Genomic DNA, 24,026 nt, shown 5'->3' on the forward strand with positions numbered 1-24,026 from the left:
ATGTTAAATGTTTAGTCTGTATGGGTCACTGTGAAAATGTTTAAAATGCGGAATGTTGGATTTTTCAAACACGTAATTGTATATTCATAGTCATTTACATAAAATAATATACAAATATGGGCACAATCTGACTAAAATATGAATCTGGAAACCACGCAACAGTGATCTGTCAGTACACAGACATAGTAAAGCAAACATCACACCACACTTGGTAATTTTCTCACGATCAACAAAACAAATAAAAGATCCTTAAAAATAGATATATGGGCAGCACTTGGACAGATGGCAGCACGCTCTGTGAGTTAATATAACACTTGGAAAATATTTAACATTTCAATTCACTGCTGGAATTTATGTATTAATTGGATAGATGCAGCATGGATTACAAAGGTTTGCTTGTTGCACTTGGGGATTTGAAGGCAATATTCCAGATTGTCTTTTCAGAAGAGAAAAAAAACCCCAGACTTTACAGATGATTGATCAAGATAGTCGCCACTTTTCATAATTTAAATGTTTTTACTCCATTTGAAGTTGCTGCAGTTGATCATCATTATTATAGAATTCTCATTATGCTCGTGAAATGGATAATACAGTACATCTGAAACAGCTGCAAGAAAAGACCTCCGCAAAATGCCCAATGCATGAGCTTGCACGGACAAAAAATAAAATAATAATGATGATAACCCATTGTATATCCACTGCTGGATGAGGGCTTGCTCACCTCGTTCCCATCCATCTCACTCCCCCTGCTCAAAGAACTGATATCATCATCCCATCTCCACGCAGCGGTCATCCTACTGCACGTCTTAACTCTTTTGGCAGTCTTCTTGGATCTTTCGGTAAAGTCACGTAGAAGGGAAATAATAAAATAAAATAAAACATAATAAAATATTCTCGGATCTTTCGGTAAAGTCACGTAGAAGGGAAATTATAAAATAATAAACAAATTATTTTTATTCTTTATTTTTTTGTATTATTTTATTATTTCCCTTCTACGTGACTTTACCGAAAGATCCAAGAATATGAATCCCTGCAGTCACGAAAGCTTGAAATCGAAATCTTTTGGCAGTCTCTCCGTCAGCAGCCGAGTCAGATCGGGGGGGGGGGGGCTTCATCCCATCTCGTGATGTGTCCTGCCCCAACCTATTTACTTTTCTTAATTGTAGTTCTGATGTCTCTGATTTGTGTCCCCCCCCTCCCCCCCACTGATCCATGAACAGCCTCACAGCATGGAGAGAGGCAGAGGGGGCTTGAGGGGACTTGAGGGGGCTATGCCCCCTGCTGAAGGATCAGCCCTCCTACTAAATTGTTAGTCAAGAAATGAGATTAAAATTAATAAAAATAAAACAATATTAATTTTAATTTCATTTTTTACCTATGTGACTTTACCGAAAGAACTAAGGGTATGAATCCTTGCAGTCACGAAAACTTCAAATCTAGAATCAAGAAATGAGCACAATTGCAGTAGGCGATGTGCGTGGCAACCATTCCCTCTCTAGACACACGGGAATGCGAGCCGGAAGCGGAATGTGCGTTGATATGTGAACGCAGAGGTCGTGTCGTTACTCATCCTGCACAGCGTTTGTTTAACGCTGGCTGTGCCCCCCCCCTCCCCACACTGAGCTTTGGCATGACCCCCAATTGAAATAAGGTCACAATACACGTATGGATCCACGGTTCCCTTCATCTGTCGCTTAGTGTAACACTGCCAGGGTTCAAACTAACGGTGTACATGAACAATTCCAAAGTGCATGCCTCGCCCTCGCAATGTGTGCACTGCATGTTTGTAGGACTTCTTTCGCGCCGTACGTAGCCGACGAAGATAGGTGTGGGAATCGCAGCATGTGCTCATGGACGTCGCGTGGTTTTACGATGGGTTAAATACATTCGCAGGGCGCGTCCGTGTATTTTTTATGGCTTCGTGAAACGCGTGCATGCTTCTAGAAAAGAAAGGGGCGAGGTGGGCATTTCCCATGAGCGTGGAGGCTAACAGCGCTGGTCGCTAGGCTCGACCCAATGTTACATTGCTAGGAGGGGTTACAAGAGAGAGAAATTACCAGGCAAAGTCCAAAAGGCGGTGGCTGTAACGTGGTGGGGGTGTAGGGGTTGGGGGTGTAGAGGGTGGGAAGAAGGTGGCTGTAGCGTGGTAGGGGTGTAGGGGGTGGGAAGGCGGTGGCTGTAGCGTGGTGGGGGTGTAGTGTAGTGGCGGTGTAAAGTCAGGGACAGCCTCACATATCGGCAAAATGTCCTCAGAATACCTTGAATGATGTCCATTGGAATGGAATATTATAATATAATGTCAACGTCGGTGTAATCTCGACAGCAGTATATATACACATTAGGGGCAGCCAAATGTGTTGAGACATTTCCATTTTTAAACGTAAGGCCTCATCTTTACATGCTCACTCTCCCGTTCGCTCATTCTATGGAGGTCGTTTTCAACCTTCAGCGATTTTTCTGACAGGTTTTTTTTCTTCATCCAGTTCTCACGATCGTAGCATCCCTCCTCCGTCTCTCCATTCCTCCGTCCCTCCAGTATTTTCCCAATAATCTTCTTCACTCCATCATCCAGCCATCTCGTCTCAGTGCGACCTCGAGTTCGTTTCCATTTCAATCGTTCCTTCATGACCACTTACTCCAGATTGTCACCGTCTCTTCTCGTTACATGTCCAAACTGCAGAGTCGTACGCGTGCGCACCCCCTTGTCAATTCCCGACACCAGCTCGGTGAAGGTTCCGAGCATAGAAGTACAGCAGCACATCAGTGAACTTTGCCGCACTGTGACCTGCTACTCACACATTCGTACAACGGTGTAATGAACGTGTCTGTGTCCAACACGGTACAATCCGTTCTCCTATAACGCAGTAGTTGTGTTCCTGAAGAACACCGCTTTGTGCAAAAATCGTGTTACAATAAATAATATAGGGCAAAACACGTGAGATGCGTACGCAGGCTGGACAAAGACTGAGGCGCGTGGGTAGCATCTGGAAGCATCCAGCAGCATCCCGCCTCGTGCGACGCTGCGCCGTGGCAGCCGTACAACCAACCGCTTATTCCTACTCGAGCGGCATAATTCTGTTCGCTCAATCGCGCGATGTCCAATTCACATCCGCGTCGTGAAAAAATGTGTTCCCGAACTACATGAATCGCCATTGGAACTTCATTTGCCAGTAAAAAATGGTGAGGTTCCAATGGTGTAAATGCTTACCCCGAGCTCTCATACTCTGATGGTGCATTGTCTTTGAGTTGTGCGCCTTTTGGCGTCATCTGGTCCAACACCATGTGAGACTAGGCTCTAAGGAAAGCTGTCTCGGGTGTGGACCAATCAACTTCAAGGACAGTGCATACATTATCAGAGTTATGTTTTTTGTTTGCATAATGACTGCAGGTATTGTGGTCTATGCAAACATGACTCGTAAAAAAGGTGTCAGTTTTGTTGCCAGATAAAAGAGTAAAAAACAAATGATCATACATGAATCGCGTTATATCCAATTCGCGTTGTGAAAATACGCGTTATAGGAGAAAACAGACTGTGTACTTTAATTCCCAGTGATACCAATTTACTGCCCCCTTGCTATTTACAAGTGCAAGAGCGCAGCAGGAGAGAACGTTCCAAACAATGACGCTGTCACTGGGTGTGGGTGAGATAGGATGGTGTGACCAGAGCTCTGTTGACTCACGGACACCGTAAATGATAACATCGTGGTGTGAAGTTGGAGGGAGTCATGCAGGAGCTGATGATGTTGTTAGCCGCTGCTGTAATTCGGGTGACAGTGAAGGAATGCTCGCAGACCAAAAGTGCCTTTAGATGTGTTGCGCTGAATGTGCCCAGATGTATAACCGGAGGAGGCTGGCACACAAATTGCTTGATTAAGGGAAATGCATTTTCTGGAATTGGGTCATTGTTACCTCTTTACGGAATGAGAAATTCTGCTGCCCTCTACTGATAATATTTAGCAATTTAAGGACACAACTTGAAGGTCACTCCAAACCAGTCCTTGCGTCCCCCCACCCCCTGTACGGGCACAGCTTTCTGCGATTTCCAACCATCAGGTGCGTGTAGTGTGCATTGGCTTAATTTGACCACAAAAGATATTTGTAACCGCAGAATTGTAGACCATGGTAGTAGGGTGGAGTCTTGAGTACTGGAGTGGATAAGGGGCGTCCATAAATGACGTCACGCACCTGGGGCGGGGGGGGGTCAGACATTTGTGACGATGTGTGACGAGGGGGGAGGGGGTTTAGAAATGTGACGTCACGCAAAAATGCGCAACTTTAAATAAATACAGACAACACGTTCTACTTAATTAAATAGACTTTTAAATAAATGTTTTCTCCTACAACATCAGAGTGCAGCGCCACATTAAATACGCACTACAATGGCAATAGTTTAAAGCAATTTGAAGCATGTTTAATTTTTTTTTTGGGGGGGGGGCAGAGCTTTGTGACGTCATATTTGAGAGGGGGGGGTCTGACTTTTTGTGACGCCGTGTGACGATGGGGGAGGGGGGGGGGTAAAAAATCGTCCAAAATCGCGTGACGTCATTTACGAACGGCCCCTAATAACCTGCTTTGTTCCTCTTGCTTTTGTTTAAAAAAAAAAACACAAAAAAATTGTTGCAGCCAGGACAACGTTGCGGAGCTCTACCAGCAGATCGTGGCCACCTCGGACGCCCACCTGCTGCAGAGCTACGAGCGCGTCGTGCGCGACCTGCTCGGAGCCGTCGAGAGGCAGGGCGCCGAGACGGAGCGCGTCGCGGCAATACTCAAGCGGTACGACACCGGCGCGCGTCGTTTTGCCGCTTGCCTGGGTCTAACGTCAACGCCTGCGCGCTCGAGCCAGGCAGGGCAGGCGCTTGTGATTTAGACGAAAGCTGAGCAAAAACGCTTGGGGACAACCAGAATTGTGGACATAGGTGGGCATGCACCAGATGTCATCTTGAATTTGGATCGTAATAAACATAAAGAGGCGATTAATATGAACGAATGAATTCGTCTCCTTGGATATCTATCTTGTCTGCAGCTTCGTTCTTTCATTTCGCTCTATGTTTCTTTTATCTACGCTCTTCCCTGCCACTGCAATTTATATCTCATCTGTAGCTCTCGTCTGTCATCTGATAGCCCCGTAGGTGTCCGCTGCACATTTCGTCATTTGTCTTGTGCCAATATGCTCAAGTAGCGCATATATATATCTGGCACCAATCTCCTTTATCCTGAAGCCATTCTCTGTTAGGTATTCCCCTCTTTCCGGTTCCTTCCATTTTTTACCCGAACAACACACTTTACATTTTCCTGTTTATGTCCATCCTACGTACGTGTCCAAATAGTTTCCTTCTCATCGCTGCCTGCATCAGGACTTCTTTCTCATGTGCATTACACCTCGATATTTTGTGCACATGTCTCTCATCTGTCTAGTAGTTCTTTCTCTTGTCTATATCTCATCTGTAATATCACTAAGGATTTTATAAATGTAAAGGTGAGGGGGGGGGGTCCCCAAAGTAATTCTGCTTCTTGTCCCCAAAGGGCAGGCAACGCCACAGTGGCTGGATCGCGTAGATTGATGAAACTCCCGAACTCCGCTGGGCTGCAAGGTGGCCAGGGAAAGTCGGTGCGGAGAGCGGATTCATGAACCCATCTGTGCAGACTTTTGGGTGTAATTCCCTACGGTTTACGCGGGTTTGCTCGCGAGAGCCTGTCTTAACGGCCGCTTGAAACGCCCTTTAAAAAGCAACGTGGCCAACCGGTCCGAGTGCAGCATCCGCTAGAAAAAAAGAACTGTGAGACACAATTACAGTATTAAAGTGTTGTCAAATAAAAGCGTCAAAAGACGTTGGCTTAAGAAATGTACCTCTAAAACATAATGCGTTTTTAAGTTATGTTTCTCTCCAGGCAAGTCGGTAAAATGATGAATATGACGTGAATAAATGAACGAGTAATAACAGCTTGTGCTGTTCCGGCAGTGAGCGATGGGAGTAGCGGAAGGAAAAGCCGTCACTTTAATGACTGCCTGGGCCTTCAGTGAATAGCCAATCATTCACCGATGACTCGTCACAAGACCTGGAACAATGGTGCAGCTCTGTTTTTCAACATTTAAACAACGTGTTCCTACTCGGCCAGGTCCCTGTGATCATTTTGATACATCGCTTAGACAATCTGAATGCAAATGCTTTTGATCATTGTCTTCCACCTCACATAACTTGTATCTTGATTCTCTTCATTAATTACAGCCAGTCTCAGTCCACCAATGGATCAAGGCTTCCCCATATCATTGTTGGTTATGGGGTTTTTTTCTGTCATACTTCACCATGCTGCTCAGTTAGTTGCAGGTTGGTGAAGGGAAGGGAGGACATGTCCAGTTCACATGTCACTTGCTACTGATGTTAGCCTTTGCCAGGAATCAAACGCAAGTCGCCAGGTTCATAGCGCAGCGCGCTAACACTGCTTCCCGGTATCCTTTCTATCTTTTTTATCTCATATATTTTTTTAATGATACTTTAAAACGTTCAACTGATGTACAGTTTAAGGGTTTATATTTCACATTGAAACATATATAAATGATTGCCACTGTTTTATTTCCCTGTATCTGCTTTTGTATTTTCTTTTGTATCCCAGTTCTCCTTTGAGACTCGTGGTCTTATTGAGCTATTGCCTGGTTTTGAAAAAATATTGTGTGTGTATATATATGCTGTATGTCTTTACGTATGTGTGTGTGCATGTATGGGTGTATGGGTGTATGAGGGGAGTGGTAGTGCAGTGCACTGCGCTATGAACCGGACGACCCGAGTTCGATTCCCACTCACGACCAACACCGGTGACGATTATCTGAACCGGTCCTGGGCCTCCCCTGAGGTTGACTCGGCCTCAAATGAGTACCTGGAGTGGTGTGTAAACGTCACCACTGGGGAGACAAAGGTGGCTGGGTGTGGTGTCAGATACCCACCTGGTGTGCCATGCCAGCCTTCATAGGTGCTCGCCGACAGAACTTGCCCCAACAGTCGGTTAAAGGCTACACGGGGGATCTTTGTCGTTTGTGTGTATGGGACGGTGCAGCTCTCAGGAGCAGACGGCGGAACGGCTGGGGGAGATGGACGATGAGATGGAGCAGCGACTTGAGGCGCACGTACAGAAGATCCGCAAAGAGGTAAGACCGTGGTGCTTTCAGTGTGCGGCCTTGCCGTGCCAACCTCGTGCCACCGGGCTGCTAAGTTCGACAGCTTCGAGAGGCGACCGAGTGGGCCGGGTGGCTCAGAGGTCAAAGGGCTGAGCTAGTATCACTAAGATACCCTGAGTTTGAATACAAATTCTAGATTTGAAGCTTTCGTGACTGCAATGATTCATGCTCTTAGGTTTTTTCGGTAAAGTCACGTAGGTAAAAAACATGTTTTAATAAGTAAATAATAAAAGTAATAGGGAAAAAATGTAAATCACATTTTTTTCATTTTTTCTATTATTATTAGAGCAATAACTTATTTATATATTTATTTATATTACTAGTATGATATTTTTATTATTTATTTATTTTCCCCTACGTGACTTTACCGAAAAACGGTCAACCAACGGTCAAATCGCATTCTCAAGTGTGGTGAGTTGATGGCTTCAACCTGGTCACCCCATCGACTTGCTTGCACAAAAAAACACACACGGACTTCGTTGAGAGACCCACAGACTCCTGAGCTGGCATCACTGAGATCCTGGGTTTGAATCTGGTCTCAGCCACCCGCGATTATAACATTTGTTCTCAAGCACAGCGAGTTGAGTGCCCCCAGTCTGATCACTAAATGAATGCACAATGAACAACAACAGCAACAAAAAACCCAAACATATTAAATGTAGTTTTGCTCTTAATTTTGATAACATCTGGCTTTGAAAATGTAACATCTTGCTTCGATTGCCATGCGATGAGCATTTCACTCTCCCTAGCAGCTGTGCGGGAAATTGATGACCCCCTAGCATAGATAAGAGGTGAATTGAAAACATTTCAGAAGTAGTTTTGTGATCTTTGCTTCCACAGGCCATTCTCTAACATGGAGTCATTGAGCCACCCAGCTCGTAAAATGACAGCACCAACCTGCGATCTGCAGATGGGGGTTTCACTTTCCAGTGCCCCGAGTTTATGCGCACATATTTACATTTTTTAAGGGGTTGTCCATTGCTAAAGGGTAACCGTTCACGTGTGAATTTAAGATTAACATCGTTCATCTAAGAACAATCTTTAAATGACACTTAGTTCATGGGCCCCATGGTGTTTATCCTGCAGTCTCCTCCAACTATTACTCACTCATCTCTCTGGCGTCTCTCTCTGCTACAAAGAAGGGCCAACGGCCCGAAACGTCGCCCGTCAGCGTCGTTGTTCCGTTCTGAGGGTGGTGTCGTTGACGAGCGTGTCGGGGGTGTTTGTTGTTTGCGTCGGCCAGGAGCGCGCACGCGCCGAGCACGTGATCGGTGACCTGAAACGGCACTACGAGGGGGAAGCCACTGACTTGAAGCTGGCAATCAAGAAGCTGAAGCAGGTGCACAGATTGATAAACCCGCGAGCTAAGGCGATGTGTTTCCCCAACCCTTTAAAATTGAAGAGGCCATAAACAAGTCCCACCGCGTGTGTCTGTTTGTCTGATGTTTCTCACGAGTGCTGTTCTGGCCTTAATAGATGCTCACTAACAGCACTTGCTCCAAAAGTCTGTTACGGATATACGGGGGATCTTTGCCTTTCATGTTTCTTACAACAGCACTTTAAAGCTGGATGCTGTCACCTGTCTGCAAGTTATTTGGGAGAGGAACACTGGTAAATAATGTACGATTGATTTACAGCATCGAACTGTATACGTTAAATATGTGTAGAATATATCAATGTAATGGCAGGAGAGTGGTGGTGTAGTGGTTAGTCAACCGCGTCGCAAACCTGACGAGAGCAGTTCAAGTTGTGACTGCGGCTGACGTCGGCGCGAGCGATGTCTTGACTATCTTTCGCAACTTTTGGTCAGCATCAAAATAATGAAAAATATACGAATTTGCTCTTACCCTTTCTTGCAATAAAAACAGGTGTTAAGATGTCTATGTTATCAGACCTTATTTGTGTGTATGCTTTGCCACAAGTACGTGTGGTTAATGCCTTGCAATAGGTAGCTATTTGGTTTCGAAGCTTTCGTGACTGCAGGAATTACTCTTTGGTTCTTTCGGTAAAGTCACGTAGAAAGAAATAAAATAAAATTATAATAGAATACGACTTTTCGGTTGCAACACAAGCAACCATCATCGGGTAAGAATGAATGATGAAACGCAGACATGGAAACAACATAGGCAGACACACATGAAGAGAGAAGGTTTTTTTGGTGTGTGTCTCGCTCGGATTGTCTTTGTGTGCACCTCTCTCTGCATGTGTGTATGCCTATGTTGTTTCCGTGTCCGTGTTTCATCATTCATTCTTACCCGATGATGGTTGCTTGTGTTGCCACCGAAACTTCGTATTCTATTATGATTTTATTTGATTTTCCACGTGACTTTACCGAAAGACCCAAAGAGCCATTTGGTGTTTAAACATTTTTCACACCTGTTTTATTGCCAGGAAGGGTAAAGCCTATTCTCATATTTTTCATCATTTTGACACTGCCAAAAAGGTCCCATGCATATAACTGTTCAACCCGAGCGATACGTTGCCATTGTCTTTGTGCTATTCGCCTTTTGGCGTTCTCTGGATTAACACCGGTGAGACAAGGCCCATAAAGAAGACTATCTCTGGTGTAGGCAGTTTCAAAGACAATGCCATCTATTATCACAGCATGTTTGTTTGCCACAAGTTCGTGTGGTTAATGCGAACTTGATGCCTTGCCAAAGGTTTCTTTTTTCTTGGTGTTTGAACATCTTAACACATCTTAACACACCTCCTGTTTTATTGCCAGAGAGGGTAAATCCTATTCTGACATCTTTACTGATCCTGGCCCCCCGACTTTACCAACTGGCACTGGCCAGGGTGGTGAAGTATGGTCAAAAACCTCCATGGCTGACAAAGCATGGGGAGGCTTCCCCTCCATTCAGTGATGGTTTTGCAGGAGGCTATTTTAAAATTTATTGTAAACATAATTCTGTATATTCACACAACTGAGGTCTCCAAAAACACAAAGGCCACCATGCTGTAGGTATGTGTATATAGAAACATGTTAATACATTCATAATAAAGGTTGCTTTTTCGTGAGATAGCATAAATATGAATTCCATTAAACCCGCCACCACCAGACACAGCCAATTAGTAAAGTTTGTCACGTAAACAAAACATGCCAATTCGTTACTAGTTCAACATACTGGTGTGTTGGAGAGTAAACCCACAACATTTACAATTCAAGGACTCAAAAACATGCCAACAAATTGCCATATTTTGCCAATTGGCTGTGTTGGTTGGTGGGTTTAACGACACATTTATATTTACGCGATCTAACCCCAAAAAACCTTCTTGTGGATAATATTGGGCACGAAAGCCTACTACGTGTTTAAAATGTTAATACGCACGTATTTCCTGTGCTATTTTGCAGTTAGAAAACATTGCCAGGAGTACCGATTCAGCAGAGGACGTGATGGAACTGAAGAGGCGAATGGGCGAGGTCACTCTCGTGAGTCGCCCTTGGCCTTCTTCCGCGTGTGTGATTCACGCACACTGAACGTTAACCGTGGAAAGTAAAGACCTGTGGGTCAGCTTCGAGGGTCAGAGCGCTGGGGTCAGCATCGTCGAGAAACCTGGGCTCAAGTTCAGGCAGTGGCCTGTGATGAGACCGGGTCCTCAAAGTGCAGTGATATTGGTGGTCTCAGCCCCACGCGCCAATGACTGCCTAATAACGCCCCGATTGTAACATTGGTTATTTACCTAATTTGGCTGAATTACAGCGCTGAGAATTAAAATATATTTTTAAAAAACTCAGCACATCTGTCATCACTCAGCTTCTCCAAATAGTTGATTAAAATATCGCTTTGACTGTCATGATAAAGTGGACAGTATATTTTATTCACACATCTGTCTCTCCACGTAAAAATAAAAAAATATATTTAACAAAAAAAAATCTTATACAACCCATCTGCCCAACGGCCTTCCTTGAGTGCATTTCTTCTCGGCGTTACGTCTTCAAGTAGATTTGTGCGGAAAAGTTCGACCCGAATGCGTGAAGCTAAAAAATAAAGACAACCTGAAGGAATTCTTCTTCTGACCGAGGATCAAGCAGCCGCTGAGAGATCCCTGAATGGATTCCTTCTCCCATGACATGGCGCTGAGAGCATGCCAGGAGGGGTAGCGTTGAGGGGAAGAGCAAATAATTTGAGATGTGAAATCTAAACAAACCTTTTTGAGAATGAAAACGTAAGCAACGAAAATCACTGGTACAAGCATTTTCTTTTTAACACTTCTGAGAATTTGCAACAACATCACGAGAAATATGTCTCTCGGCTCTGGAGACCACCTGGAGAAGATTCCAGGCAATGTGTTGACAATGATGGCGAACAAGTGCAGACTCTTTGGCTTTTTGAAGCGAGTAACATACATTTGTTATCAAGTTACAGTGTATTATCTGTTCTTTTCCCATTAAAAACGATGATGCCATACAAGTGTTAACATTTTTGTAAGCACCCTGTATATAACGTATATTAACATATTAACACGTGTTGAGGTGTTTTACATAAATAGCATTGGTTTGCATGTCGGCTAATAGGTGGTTTGTTTTCCTGCAACAGAAATTTGCTTCAAATATTTGCACCCAGTGGTATAAACAGGCGCACCACAGTTAGTCGAACGACAAGTTGTGTGTTTTGGTGGGGTAAAGTGTGGGGGGCTCCCACCGTCTGGCCAGCATGGAGAGGAGTAGGCCAGATGCCCTCTAGAGAATGTGGTCTGGAGTTGCTTCTCGTGGAGGCCCTCCTGCCTGCCAATAGTGACACGAACAAGAAGTTGCAAGGCTGCGCCTTTACCATTTATATATTCAGATAACATAACATAAACATTGTCTTTTTGCTGCAGTGATGGTATTGTATACGATGTCATTCCCTCCTTAGGAAAATCAAAAGTTAAAGAAGAATCTTCTGGAGGCCCAGACCAACGTGTTGGTCATCCAGAGCGAGCTGGACTCCGTCAAGATGGAGATGACGACCCGGACGCTCACATTCGAACAGTAAATGGAATCAGAGCACCCAATGATCGTCATGGGCGGCACGGCGGCAACACTTGTGCCTCCAAGCAAAAAGTCCCTGAGTTTGATTCCCGGCTCAGGTGCCTTTTTTGTTGATTAGCTGTTCTTAATAATCCGAGATGTTATCTGCCTCGCCTCCTAAGCAAGAGGGGCGTGGGTTCGATCCCAACACTGACGCCTGTATATTTGGAGTTTGCATGTGTCTCTCCCAGTGGTCGTGTGGATTTTTCTCCAGGTTTCCCCTCCACATTTAGAAACATGCGATTTGAGTATTTGTCTGCTTTATATTCCTACACGATTAAACCATTTCATTGAACTATCATGTGTGGCTAGGTGGCTTCTGACAAACAACTATATAACTCAGTGGGCCTTACCTGGTAAATAAAAAAAAAATTTGTTTTATAGTCTTTATCATCATCATCATCGCAGGATTGGTCTCATCGCTCTATCTCCACAGTGGTCATCCTCTGGGTTGTGTTTGCCCCTCTGAGTGCCATTCCTCGACCAGTGTCGTTTGTTGGCTATCATTTATCCTCGTGATGTTACCGGCTCGTGCTCGTACATATATATGTGTACGTTTTTGTATCGCTAAACGTATTGAAATAAATACATCTTGATTCCGAACCCACATCCAAAACCATAAATGTGCATACTTTTCACATTTCAATGTCAACTATGTTGTTAACTATAACATGACAAAAAATATTACGTATTGGAATGCAAATTTTTACTGAATTCGGTTCTGTTTCTGCACGTGTATGAAAAAATAATTAGATTGTCATCCGATTGGCTTTCCAGATCCACTTTATCCAGCAGCAATTCTTTAAGCAAGCAAACTCTGGAAAAGGTTTGACGTTCAGGGTCTCATGAGCAGAGTCAGACCAGTTTTAACCAATGCTGCGAGCTTACAAGATGTTATTGCCAAGAGTGCTCTATATTAAATAATGGATTATGAGTGGGGATAAAGATTAGATGGCAATTGATCTATCATTAGGCTATGGCTGCTATCTGAAGTCTTACATCATAATATGGATCTGGCAGGAGCTACGCTATGTAAGTGGCATGATGCGCCTTCTTTCCCTGAGTGTGTATCATACGCAAGGCAACAAATACCACATTCACCACTGGTACACGCTCATTACCAACCAAGCCGAGTGCTTTAGGGCTCGCGCTTTCATTTGTCCTTGCGGCGCACGAAGCTTCACGCTGCCCTTTTACAGGTCACAGACTGGGTCGTGGAAACAGAGAGAGAGAGAGTTAAGAGCCCACCCTCCGACATTATCCTGCTGCGTGGGATTTTTTGAGTTAATTGCTTCTGCTGGAGTACACGTGCTAACTTTATCCCCCTTTTCACGGCTCGTCATAGCAGGGGCACGGTTCTGACGGGGCCATCTGTGGCACACGCAGAGGTGTATGGCCTCCAGAGAGCTTCACTCTCTTCTCTTTCGTGTCGTTTTTAATAGCAAATATTCTTTTTTATCTGTCATTTCCAGGGAGCAGATGACAATTAAAGAGCTGGCGGAGGAGAGGATCGGGCTTCTTCGACAAATCGAAGTCCTCCAGTGAGAAACCGCCCATTACCGCGTGCGCTCGTGCCTCGCATAATGTCGATGCTGCAAATGGCATTTGTGGAGTGGTGTGATCAACCCTGAACACATTTTCCCTCTCCCAGGGCAACGAACCGGAAAATTCAAGACAACAACGATGGTATGAGGTCCGTGGTGGAAAGCAGCTTTTCGTCCCAAAGAAGATCAGCTTCCAATGTAAGAATAAAACAAAAAAATCTTTATCCAGTTTATAATATGCCAATTGGCAATATAAATTAGTCTAACGGTTAAAACAAACGCCTCGCACAATGCCTGAGCAACGCTAGTTTCGCTTGAAACAATTGTTCACTCTTTCGACTTAAAATTACATACGAATATAATAACTTGTGATAAAAAAATTGCACTGCTGGAAAATTTTGAATCCAGTTGGCTTAGTGAGGCAAAGTGAGGGGCTCGCAATGAGAATGTTGAGTTCAAATCCTAGACGAGGGTTGCCCCAGCCCATCATCCCTCTGGGATTGATAAAAATGACGATACAATTGACTTCACCACTTTGTGGGGAAGTCAACACTAGTTTTCCTTTGGGGTGCCATTGTGGTGAGATGTTAACTCCCTTGCCTGGTAAGGAGTGATGACTTCGTTTAGTGTACTTGGCTGCTATAAATTTCCACATGATAAGCCACTTCGTTGGGCTATCATCTGTGGCTATGTCACTTATAAAAAATAAAAGTAAATTACTTTCGCGTTTTAGTTTAGGCTCTCCGCCACCACAGGGACGTGTAATTTCCACCACTGGCTTCAGGGCTGTAAACAACAGATGAGCTCTCCCTCAATGCTCACTTGAGCAGGACATCACTGTGGTTGTGTGTGTGTATGTGTGTATGATGGGAAGCGGTAGTGTCGCGGTTAGCACGCTGTGCTACGAACCCGGCAGTCCGAGTTTGATTCCAACTCACGGCCAACACCAGTGACGATTATCTGAACCAGTCCTGGGCCTCCCCTAGGTCGACTCAGCCTCAAATCAGTACCTGGTAAATTGTATAAAGACATCACCACTGGGGAGACAAAGGCGGTCTGGCGTGGTGTTGGCCACCCTCCCCCTCGCGTGCCGTGCCGGCCCTTCATAGGTGCTCGCTAACGGCACTTGCCCCCAAAAGTCTGTTAAGGCTACACGTGGGGGGGGGGGATCTTTATCTTTGTTTTTGTGTGCGTCTCGCCATTCGACTCTCGCGGCAGCACTCGACGCCCCCGCCGCATGCGACGGCCTTCCAGAGCACGCCGCTCTCACCCGGCCAGCACAGCCCCCGGCGATCCCCGCAGCCGTACGACGGCAGGTGAGGCCATTCGCTCGAGCGGGGCGTTCGCGACGACGGCCGCGTCTCTCGGTGTGTGTGCAATTCAGAATGGGAATGGGAATCTTGATTTTCTACTGCAGGGGGAATCCGATGAGCTGCGAAGCACTTTTTTATCACAGGTGTTCTAGTAAGGGGCGGGTGAAAACCAGAACGTTACGACAACAAAGTATAGGAAAGGTAAACAAATAGCTTGAAAATGTATATACAAATGAAATGTAACAATTGCTTTTATATTACCAGGTAAAGCCAGCCCACTGAGCTATTAGCTTCTTTTTCAGAAGCGACCTGGCCACAAATGGTAGCTCAACGCAAGTGGCTTATCGCGTGGCAATTTATAGCAGCGGTGGCCGCAATTAACCCAGAGGCCCGAATTTATGTGCCTGTTGCACCCGGGTCTGCGATGTCAGAGCCGGTACTGGGCACCCCCCCCCCTCTTCCGCCCTCCTTTACCAGGCTTCCACACCGGTGAGCATGGTGAAAGATGGTACACCAAAGCCTTGTGCCTCACTTCGGCATGTGGGTTCATCCAGCACTGGATTGACAAAGGGGGCTGCCAATTATAATATGTGTGATAATAATGACTAGAAGCTAATAAAAAAATAGCTTTCTTGGCCTCGGCACAGGTGTGCGATAAGAGTTTGGATTTAGAGTACAAAGCGTACAAAGGCAACTGCGTCGCGAGACCCTGTACAAAAGAGTGCGGCTGTGCTTGACCGACTAGATTCAACCCCTGACGCCCGTCGTCCATCACGCCCGTATTGGAACGACGAAGCCAAATCCACCGAGCGGCGACTTTGACCCGGACCCCCATGGGTTGTCGTCACGCGGACTACGCAAAAAAAAAAAGAAAAAAAATGACCGGCGCGCTGACCCCGACAAACGCTCCTGAAAACCCCCCCAAGGTCCCCGTGCCTCGCCTCGCCGCTGGAGCGCGAGGCGGACTCGCTGGCGCTGTGCGACCCCATGCTGCGCCCGCGGCGGGCGAGCGCGTGCGGCGAGACGGAGAGCCTGGGCGCCGTCAGCTGGTCGGACAGCGGCCTCTCCACGCAGCAGGAAGACGCGCGCGACGACGCCGACAGCGACGCCGGCACGGACGTGGAGGAGGGCGGCGCGCGGGCCCACGAGGCCGCCGCCGGGAGGAGGCGCATTGCCGCCGACGCCGGCGGCGGCAGCTTCGCCGACGCCGGGCACTCATCCGACGCCGATGTGAGTGCCGCTCATCTGCATGGCATTTTGTGAGGGTGAGCACGGGTTGGCGCCTGGTACGCGCTACTTGGAAAGAGCACCTACAGGGTATTAATTTTCTCCACAAATCTGGCTGTCGCCTGATGAAGCTAGTTGTATTCTTAGGTTTTTTCGGTAAAGTCACGTAGGTAAAAAATTAAAATTAATAAAAGTAAAATAAAATATTTTATTTTATTTTTATTTAACTTTTATTAACCTAACAATATGAATCCTTGCAGTCACGAAAGCTTCAAATCTAGAAAAAAAAAGCTAGTTGTAATCACTGGCGAAATGTCGTAATCAGTTTGTAAATGTTGTGGCTTGGCTCTCCAACACACCGGTGGTGCTGTGCTAGTGACGAATTGGCCACGTTCTGTTTACGTGACAACCCTTACTAGTTGGCTGTGTCGGGTGGTGGCGTGTTTTAACGACACATTCATATATTTACGCGATCTAACCAAAAAACCTCTATTATGGAGGCTAGTACATGTGGGGACCCTGCAAGAGAGAAAGTGCCACGGACCTGGCAGACTTTAATAAGTGGCTGCCATTATGCCCCGCGGCCGCAGCGTAGCGACCGAGAGTGCGGGTGGGGAAACTGCCCACGAGGCCCACGGCTGGAGAGTCCCCACGGGTCGGAGGAGCCCAGGAGCCAGGCCACGTGGAGAGGTGGGGGGGGGGGTGTAGGGGGTTGTGCTGGGAACTTGCACGAGGTGCTCCACTTTATTCCTCGCGCCAGGGCCCATGCCAACCATGCTGCAACGTGGCTCGGCGATTTTTTATAAAAGAAGCATTATCAATTGGTTACCATCCCTGAGATTTTTGTTTTCTTTACGCTGCCTTTGTAAATTTATATGGACATGTAATGTGAATGTGAGCCAAATACATCTCTGAAAACGTTAATTGCCTGCCTTTTGTTTCCCTTAAGCGTCCAAGGGGTTCAATATTGCTCTGTTAAATGCACAAGAAATGTGTATACACACACAAGATTCCCCCATATAGCTTTAACAGACTTTTGGGGCCAATGTTGTTAGTGAGCACCTATCAAGGTTGAGACGGCACACGAGGAGGTGAGTGGCCAACACCATGCCCAAGTTGCGATATTTAGATGCTGCAGCAGCTATTCACATGAGGCTGAGTCGACCTAGGGGAGGCCCAAGACTAGTTCAGATAATCGTCACTGGTCTTGGCCATGAGCGGGAATTGAATTCGGGTCACCGGGTTCGTAGCCCAGCGCGCTAACTGCGACGCATGGACACAAACATATGTTGCCAATTTTAAAGTGTGTTGATTTTCACGCAGTTACCTTTTACAGGTTGTAAATTACATCCGCTGGATTGGATTGTTAATACAGCGTGGATTTTATTTGTTTTCCTTTTATGGTGTACCTTTCAACACCACATTTAATTAACAATATTTGTTACAAATATATATATATAACAGCTCCTTCTTCAAATCTATTATAATTGTAAATATGCGGTGTATAGTACAGGGTTCTTCAAAAAAATTTTAACACTTCGGAGAATTTGTAACAATACCACAACAAATGTTGCCTCTGGGCTCTGGAGACCACCTGGAGAAGATTCCAGGTACGCGTTGACAACGATGGCGAACCAGTGGGAGACTCTTGAGTTTTTGAAGCTATTGACATTACATTTGTTATCATGTTACAGTGTATTATTCCTTGTTTTTTCCATTAAAAACGATAGTTCCATATGAGTGTTAAAAACATTTTTGAAGCACCCTGTATGTACGTTCATCATCTGTAGGTGACCTGGAACAATACGGCAATACATACTATCACGTGGCTTGGAAGGTAAAAGATCAATATGCGGCCCAGCATTTAATTTCTCATTCCCACTACTGCTGCAAGCTCTAGAGAGCCGCTCGACAGGGTATTTGGCCTCCTCTTCCCACACTGACCAGACGGCCTGCCGATCGACTCGCTGTGCTGTACCCCTTCGTACTGCTGGGGGATTTAAGAAACTCGTAGCATAGTTTCAACTGCCACATCAGGAGGTTGAACCGGAGAACTCTGAATTGAAAGTCCAGTGCTTTCCACATTGTGTATGTATGTTGAACTTCTTTCGCACTGCACGTAGTCAGCCGGGCACAAAAAGCAGTTTATAAAAATTATTACAGTTAAGGCAGCATGCCTACATTGCATGTATGATCAACATTCAGCGTGATCCGAAATTGACCGTTCGCAACCTAAAACAAGAGCACAAACTTAGAGCCTGCACTCTCAGAACTAGGCCAAGTGAACCCCGGCACGCAATCCATAATGTCAGCAGATTGCTTCATTTCTCAAAGCGGGGGTATATTTTATTTTATTATCATAAACTCATCAATCCTTTTTGTCCCCCACCCCGTGTGCAATACGCACAATGGGTTCTCAAAGTGCGTGCGGGGCACTCTGCGCAAGCAATAAAAGTGGAGCAAAATGCGCGCGTGCGCGCGGTGCAATACAAAGCGCAGAGAGCACTCGGTGCTCGAGCAAAGGGCTCGGAAATTAATGAAGCGCGCGGCTCCATTGCAGGCACCCGAGCTTGCCGAAGACCCGCCCGCGACGGCAAAGGCCGTGGCCCTGTCACACGGCGAGTGGGCCCCGTCGGCGCCGGTCAGCCGCAGCGGCTCCAACGCCTCGTCCCGCCGCTTCATCCCAGCGTTCCGCAAACGGGTACCTCCCCCCCCCCCCCCCCCCCATGCTCCTTTTCCACTGGCGCATCCAGAGCCGTGCCAAGCCAGGCCCTCGCGGGTCAGGAGGCATAGGTTGAAACCGCTGACGTCGCACGCGTTGTACGTACTTGTGTATGTTCAAACTTCTCTCGCAACCAACCGTCCTCATCAGACGTGCGAGGGAAGGACCACAAACTATGGGTCTCTGTGCGAGTCCTATATATGTATGGGGAACTTCTTTCACACCCGTACTTAGCCAACGGTGCTAATTGGAGCTGCGGGGGAACGGAGAACAAAGCAGTTCTTCATAAATGAGCTTTAAATCTAGACTATTTAAAAGGGCATAGTTCTAGTGGCTTCCTAATATCGAATGGAAGAACATTCCAGACGGCCGCAGAAGCGCATCTGAAAGTGCGCGATGCAGTGACCGTCTTTGTACGATGGCGAGCCACAAGCCGCTGCTGTGAGGATGACCGGAAAGAGACGCACGTGGGTGATGCGGCGACGGACTATTCTCGCGGTGTTACTGACCGACGTCTGGCTCGCTGAACGCGTCATTAGGCCCCGACCCTGGCCCTGCTAGGTCCCGTGGTAGATTCATAACGTCTGGCGAGGCCAGCGGGGGTCACCGTTTGGTTCCTGCTCAGCACGGAAGATAGCCAATGGAAGGCTATCTGTGCCGTGCGAACCCTGCACCATATCAGCTCGGAGGTGCCAGTGGGAAGAGGAGTTTAATAGCATCCATTTAGGGCTGGGCTGAGCCACGATGATATTTTCAAGGTCAGCTGGTCCTGGAGTTGGACCACGGCGCACATGGCCCAATTTAACTAATTTTCTGGCTGATTGGAGTTGAGCGTTTTGTGTTGGGCTGAATTTGTGGTGGCCCAACTCCAGACATGGATGACCGTACACATTCCTGGTTGCCTAGTAGCCCAGTACAGCGCCGTGTTTCATTTCGTATTATATTAGAAAAAGCTTGCTCGCTGGATTCCTGTCTGGATGACGTCACTCACATCCCACACCGTGGATCCGGTTTTGTGTTTCTTGTTGAGATCGTCCCTCTACTGGATATAACAGCACAGAGAAGGCAAGAGACATTTTGAGAAAGATGGGGTTTTATATAAGATGCACATTTTTGCTGGCTGGCTGTGCGGGTTGCGAGTTTATTAATAACAAAAAACACATCTCCCCAGGAACTTCAGATCGGATTAAACTTCATTATGTTGCCTGGTCTTTAGCAACTAAACTGTAGAGCTGTAGGTACATTCGACAAGTTTAACATAATTTAATTTGTCCTTGTTGAGACATTGCAACTTAATCTGCAATCTGTGGGAGTCTATTTTTTCCCCATTTTAATGATATTCAAAATTTAGTCTGACTTGTATTTTCAGAAAGAGTCTGCAGGGGGCGTTGCGTTAATGTAGATTGTAACCCCAGCTATTAACAAGCACGTACCCAAAATCACTAGGGTTTTTGTTTATTGTTGCAGAATTTTTTTCCATATTACAGTTTTTATGGTTGAGTTATTATTATGAAGAGTGACAAAATAATAACACGCCTCTGCTCTCTTTGCACGTGGTGTGTGTGTGTGTGTATTCATGTGTATGTGTTTTGCTGCTCAAATGTTATGGCTTAATTACAGATGCTTTTTATAGGGCCCTGCTCGGGGAGAGGGGCTAATGAGCGTGTTTTTGTTTTGGCTCCTTGACTGTGTCAGCAAGAGAGCTCCCATAGGGGAGGAGCTCCCTCCCATTCGGACCGAGTCTACAAGCTGGTCTTGGCTGGAGATGCCGCAGTTGGCAAGTCCAGCTTTCTGCTTCGCCTCTGCAGGAACGAATTTAGGAAGGACACGATCGCTACTCTTGGTCAGCCAAACACAATCATCGCACAGCCGAAATAACAAAACACTCGTGCACACAGTATTTCACACACACAGGGGCTTCATTTAGCGCTGTCGTACGAAACACCGCTCGGCTCGCTTGTTGTTGGGGGTGATCATCGTAAGGCACTGCCACTAGAATGCAAGATACGCCCTTTCACAATAATTCTACATTGTTGCACTTAGTATTCCTGTAATCCTGTGAACACGTTCATAAATAATGAGAACAATCTCGGGCGAGGTGAGATGCGGCATGCCATAATAATTCCCAGAACAGCATTCTCAACTCTTCCGACTCAACTGAAGCATTGTGTATATATATGGGGCTTGATTTAAGCTGGAGCTGTCTGGGGCTAAGCTCCAGAAATATATTGCTGCTTCCCCCCCCTCTCCCACCCACTGTATGGAGGGGGTAGGGTGGCAGTGTCCCAGAAAATATTCCATGACAAATGAAGCCCTACATTGCATGTATATATATCAAAGGGTGTGACGGTTGGTGTTTGTGCCCTAGGCAACGTTATCATGGACACCGCGCCGTGTTTTGCATGAGCAAAAACACATGCTGCAGGTTTTTGTCTTGCAGGTTATAGGCCTTCGTGTCATCCGTGTCTGCTGCCTTTGTGCTTGCAGAATTACACTCCGTGCCACCGTTTGCATTGTGCCACTGGAGCCGGCCTCCCGGGCAAGATAAATAATCACTGTAGATCAGCCCCTTTTTAGCTTTATCTAAAACAAGGCAGCCAGCCAACTAGGCCTCCCTCCAAGCCTCGCGTGTAGTGGCGCGGACCGCAACGCTGCCAATGTTCTCTGAAAGTGAGCAAAGTTGGCACGGCGGTGGCAATTCTCTAGAAATTCACTTAAATGAGGCGAACACATGGGGGCTTATGTAACCTTACAAGTGTGCTCCATCTTCAGACCGTCATTCAAATAACAACGCCGTTCCGCAATACCAAGGACACGTTTCTCCAAAAACGCATCCCTTTCCGTGACACGTGGCGACTTGTGGTTGGTGATACTTTGAAGGAAATGTGCTGTTTTAAAAATAGCGTTATGACCCTTTTCATTATTTTTTTTGTACTGTAGTAAATATTTATCCATAAGCAGTAGCTTTTCAATGTTTACTCATCATAATGTATTTGCACACTCATATTTTATGGAGGTAGGGGGGCAGTGAGGGGGGGTAATGGTCTTGCGGACACGATAATATTTAGCCGACTTTTTGACGTGAAGTGGAAATGTGTGGGCTGTGGGCTGTGAATTAAAAATGGTCCTCACATCCGCATCATCACTCACCTTTGTGTTCGAAAAACAATTGCAGGCAATGAGGTGTGAATGGTGTTAGAACAATATTCTCGTGTTTATGCTTGTTTCTGATGCCATTAACCCTTTGGCCTGCTCGTGGATTGTGTGGATATAATGTTTGGAGATTAAAAAAAACTCATTTTTATTCAAAAATTGTTCGAATGAAAACATCACATGTGCAGTAATTGTATATTACTTCCCATTGTCAATACGTTGCTTGGTGAAGGACTCCTATCTTTCTGTCAGATGGCTCATTTGGCCATACCTCACTAGATTGGTCAGTGGGGATTCATAGTTGGCAGGATACCAGGAACCATTCAGATATCACTCGCTCCTGCTTTTAGCTACGGTCAGGAATCAAGCACGGGTTCCCAGCTTAATAGCGATTTTCTTCTTATTTCCTATTGGGAGCGTTGCAGAGATTAAGCAACAGATTTTTGGAACCGCAACAAATGTTATAGCATCAATGTCTGGGTTCTGTAGCCATCCAGTTGCACTGCTTGTGAGTTGATGCATTGCTTTGGTTGCCCACCGTTCAATGGACTTCATGGGCAAGCAGCAGGTGGCTACATCCTCCGCAGTCACAGGTGGAACGATGCTTCCTCTATCTCCCCCCCCCCCCACCCCGTGTTGGCCACACGGTGTCATCGGGCGATAATTCACCGACAGTGCAATAATGCGTTGTAAATGCTGTGTTTCAGGAGTGGACTTTCAAATGAAGACGCTGATTGTAGACGGAGAGCACATGGCCCTTCAGCTCTGGGACACAGCTGGGCAAGAGAGGTGAGCCCAGTTCTACATGCATTGATTACGGCCGCTTAGCCGATGTTTATTCAATGTTGACAAAATGTCATTCCGTGACATTACCCAATGCAGAATCTGTTGTTTGAACGTTGGAGCATTGCTAATACGCATTGACGTGCTGTGTTTAGAGAATGAATGCATTTCACATCTGACTGTAACTGAATTAGAATGCATTTATACCGCTTTAATGCATTTAAGATCATTGCATTTATTTTTGTCCCCAGGTTTCGGAGCATTGCTAAGTCTTACTTTAGGCGAGCAGATGGTGTGTTGCTCCTCTATGATGTGACCTGTGAAAAGACCTTTCTAAACGTGAGGGACTGGATTGACATCATTGAGGTACAGTGTTGTCATTAGAGGGTTAATATTGGGGTTATGAAGCATCTGGTATGGTGTTGGCACTGCTATCACATTTAAGCCATCTGCTTCAGTGTGCATGTGTAGGCTTAATGCCCGGGTGGAAATTAGAGGTCCCTCCACAAGCCGTGGAATGAGCCTCATGCGCCCGGCATACCTTCACCTTTACATAACGTCTCCCGAATATAAAGGTGACTCTGTTTTTCATTCGCTGGTTTCGACTGAAAATGCTAACCGCGGGTTCCCCCCCCCCTCCCCTCCCACGTAATCCTTCCCGCAGGACTCTGCACCAAAATCGATTCCTGTGATGCTGGTTGGAAACAAGAGTGACATGAGGAACGTGTCACCTGGAGACGATCAGAAATACGTGGCCCACACGTTTGGAGAGAAGCTCGCGATGGTATTCAACAAATGTGGGGGGCACGCAGCAAACTCACAAACGCGATCAACGTGAAACTTTTAACAATTGTTGGACGCTAAATAAGAATGAGTGACGATACAATCGGCTTGTATCTATCATGCATTCTGCTCTGTTTCCCTGTGTTTTTATATATATGTGGAACGGCTTTGATGCTCATCTTGAGAGAGAGGGGCTAAGCCTTTGGCAGCAGAGGGGTGGGGGGGGTCCGCCCATTCCAAGGCTCCCCGACACTACAAACCGTGGCTTTATCCGTAATCTCGCGTGTGTTGGTGCACGAGTGGAAAACAGACAGACGAC

At 46.2% G+C, this 24,026-nt stretch overlaps 1 protein-coding gene across 1 annotated transcript in view; it reads left to right on the top strand.

Annotated features, from left to right (window-relative positions):
* The window catches only part of RASEF (RAS and EF-hand domain containing), a 35,298-nt gene that overhangs the window by 5,090 nt on the left and 6,182 nt on the right, over positions 1 to 24,026 (top strand). The window contains exons 2-15 of the mRNA XM_078599933.1: positions 4,624 to 4,773; positions 7,051 to 7,141; positions 8,415 to 8,510; positions 10,524 to 10,601; positions 12,028 to 12,143; positions 13,655 to 13,723; positions 13,834 to 13,924; positions 14,945 to 15,042; positions 15,966 to 16,269; positions 18,827 to 18,967; positions 20,684 to 20,831; positions 22,849 to 22,930; positions 23,176 to 23,290; positions 23,589 to 23,708. Of these exons, the coding sequence (XP_078456059.1) occupies positions 4,624 to 4,773; positions 7,051 to 7,141; positions 8,415 to 8,510; positions 10,524 to 10,601; positions 12,028 to 12,143; positions 13,655 to 13,723; positions 13,834 to 13,924; positions 14,945 to 15,042; positions 15,966 to 16,269; positions 18,827 to 18,967; positions 20,684 to 20,831; positions 22,849 to 22,930; positions 23,176 to 23,290; positions 23,589 to 23,708 (1,699 nt within the window). The remainder of the gene's footprint in view (positions 1 to 4,623; positions 4,774 to 7,050; positions 7,142 to 8,414; positions 8,511 to 10,523; positions 10,602 to 12,027; positions 12,144 to 13,654; positions 13,724 to 13,833; positions 13,925 to 14,944; positions 15,043 to 15,965; positions 16,270 to 18,826; positions 18,968 to 20,683; positions 20,832 to 22,848; positions 22,931 to 23,175; positions 23,291 to 23,588; positions 23,709 to 24,026) is intronic.

Source organism: Lampetra planeri, chromosome 13 (genome assembly GCF_965212315.1).
Source record: "Lampetra planeri chromosome 13, kcLamPlan1.2.h2, whole genome shotgun sequence".
Classification (NCBI taxonomy): domain Eukaryota; kingdom Metazoa; phylum Chordata; class Hyperoartia; order Petromyzontiformes; family Petromyzontidae; genus Lampetra; species Lampetra planeri.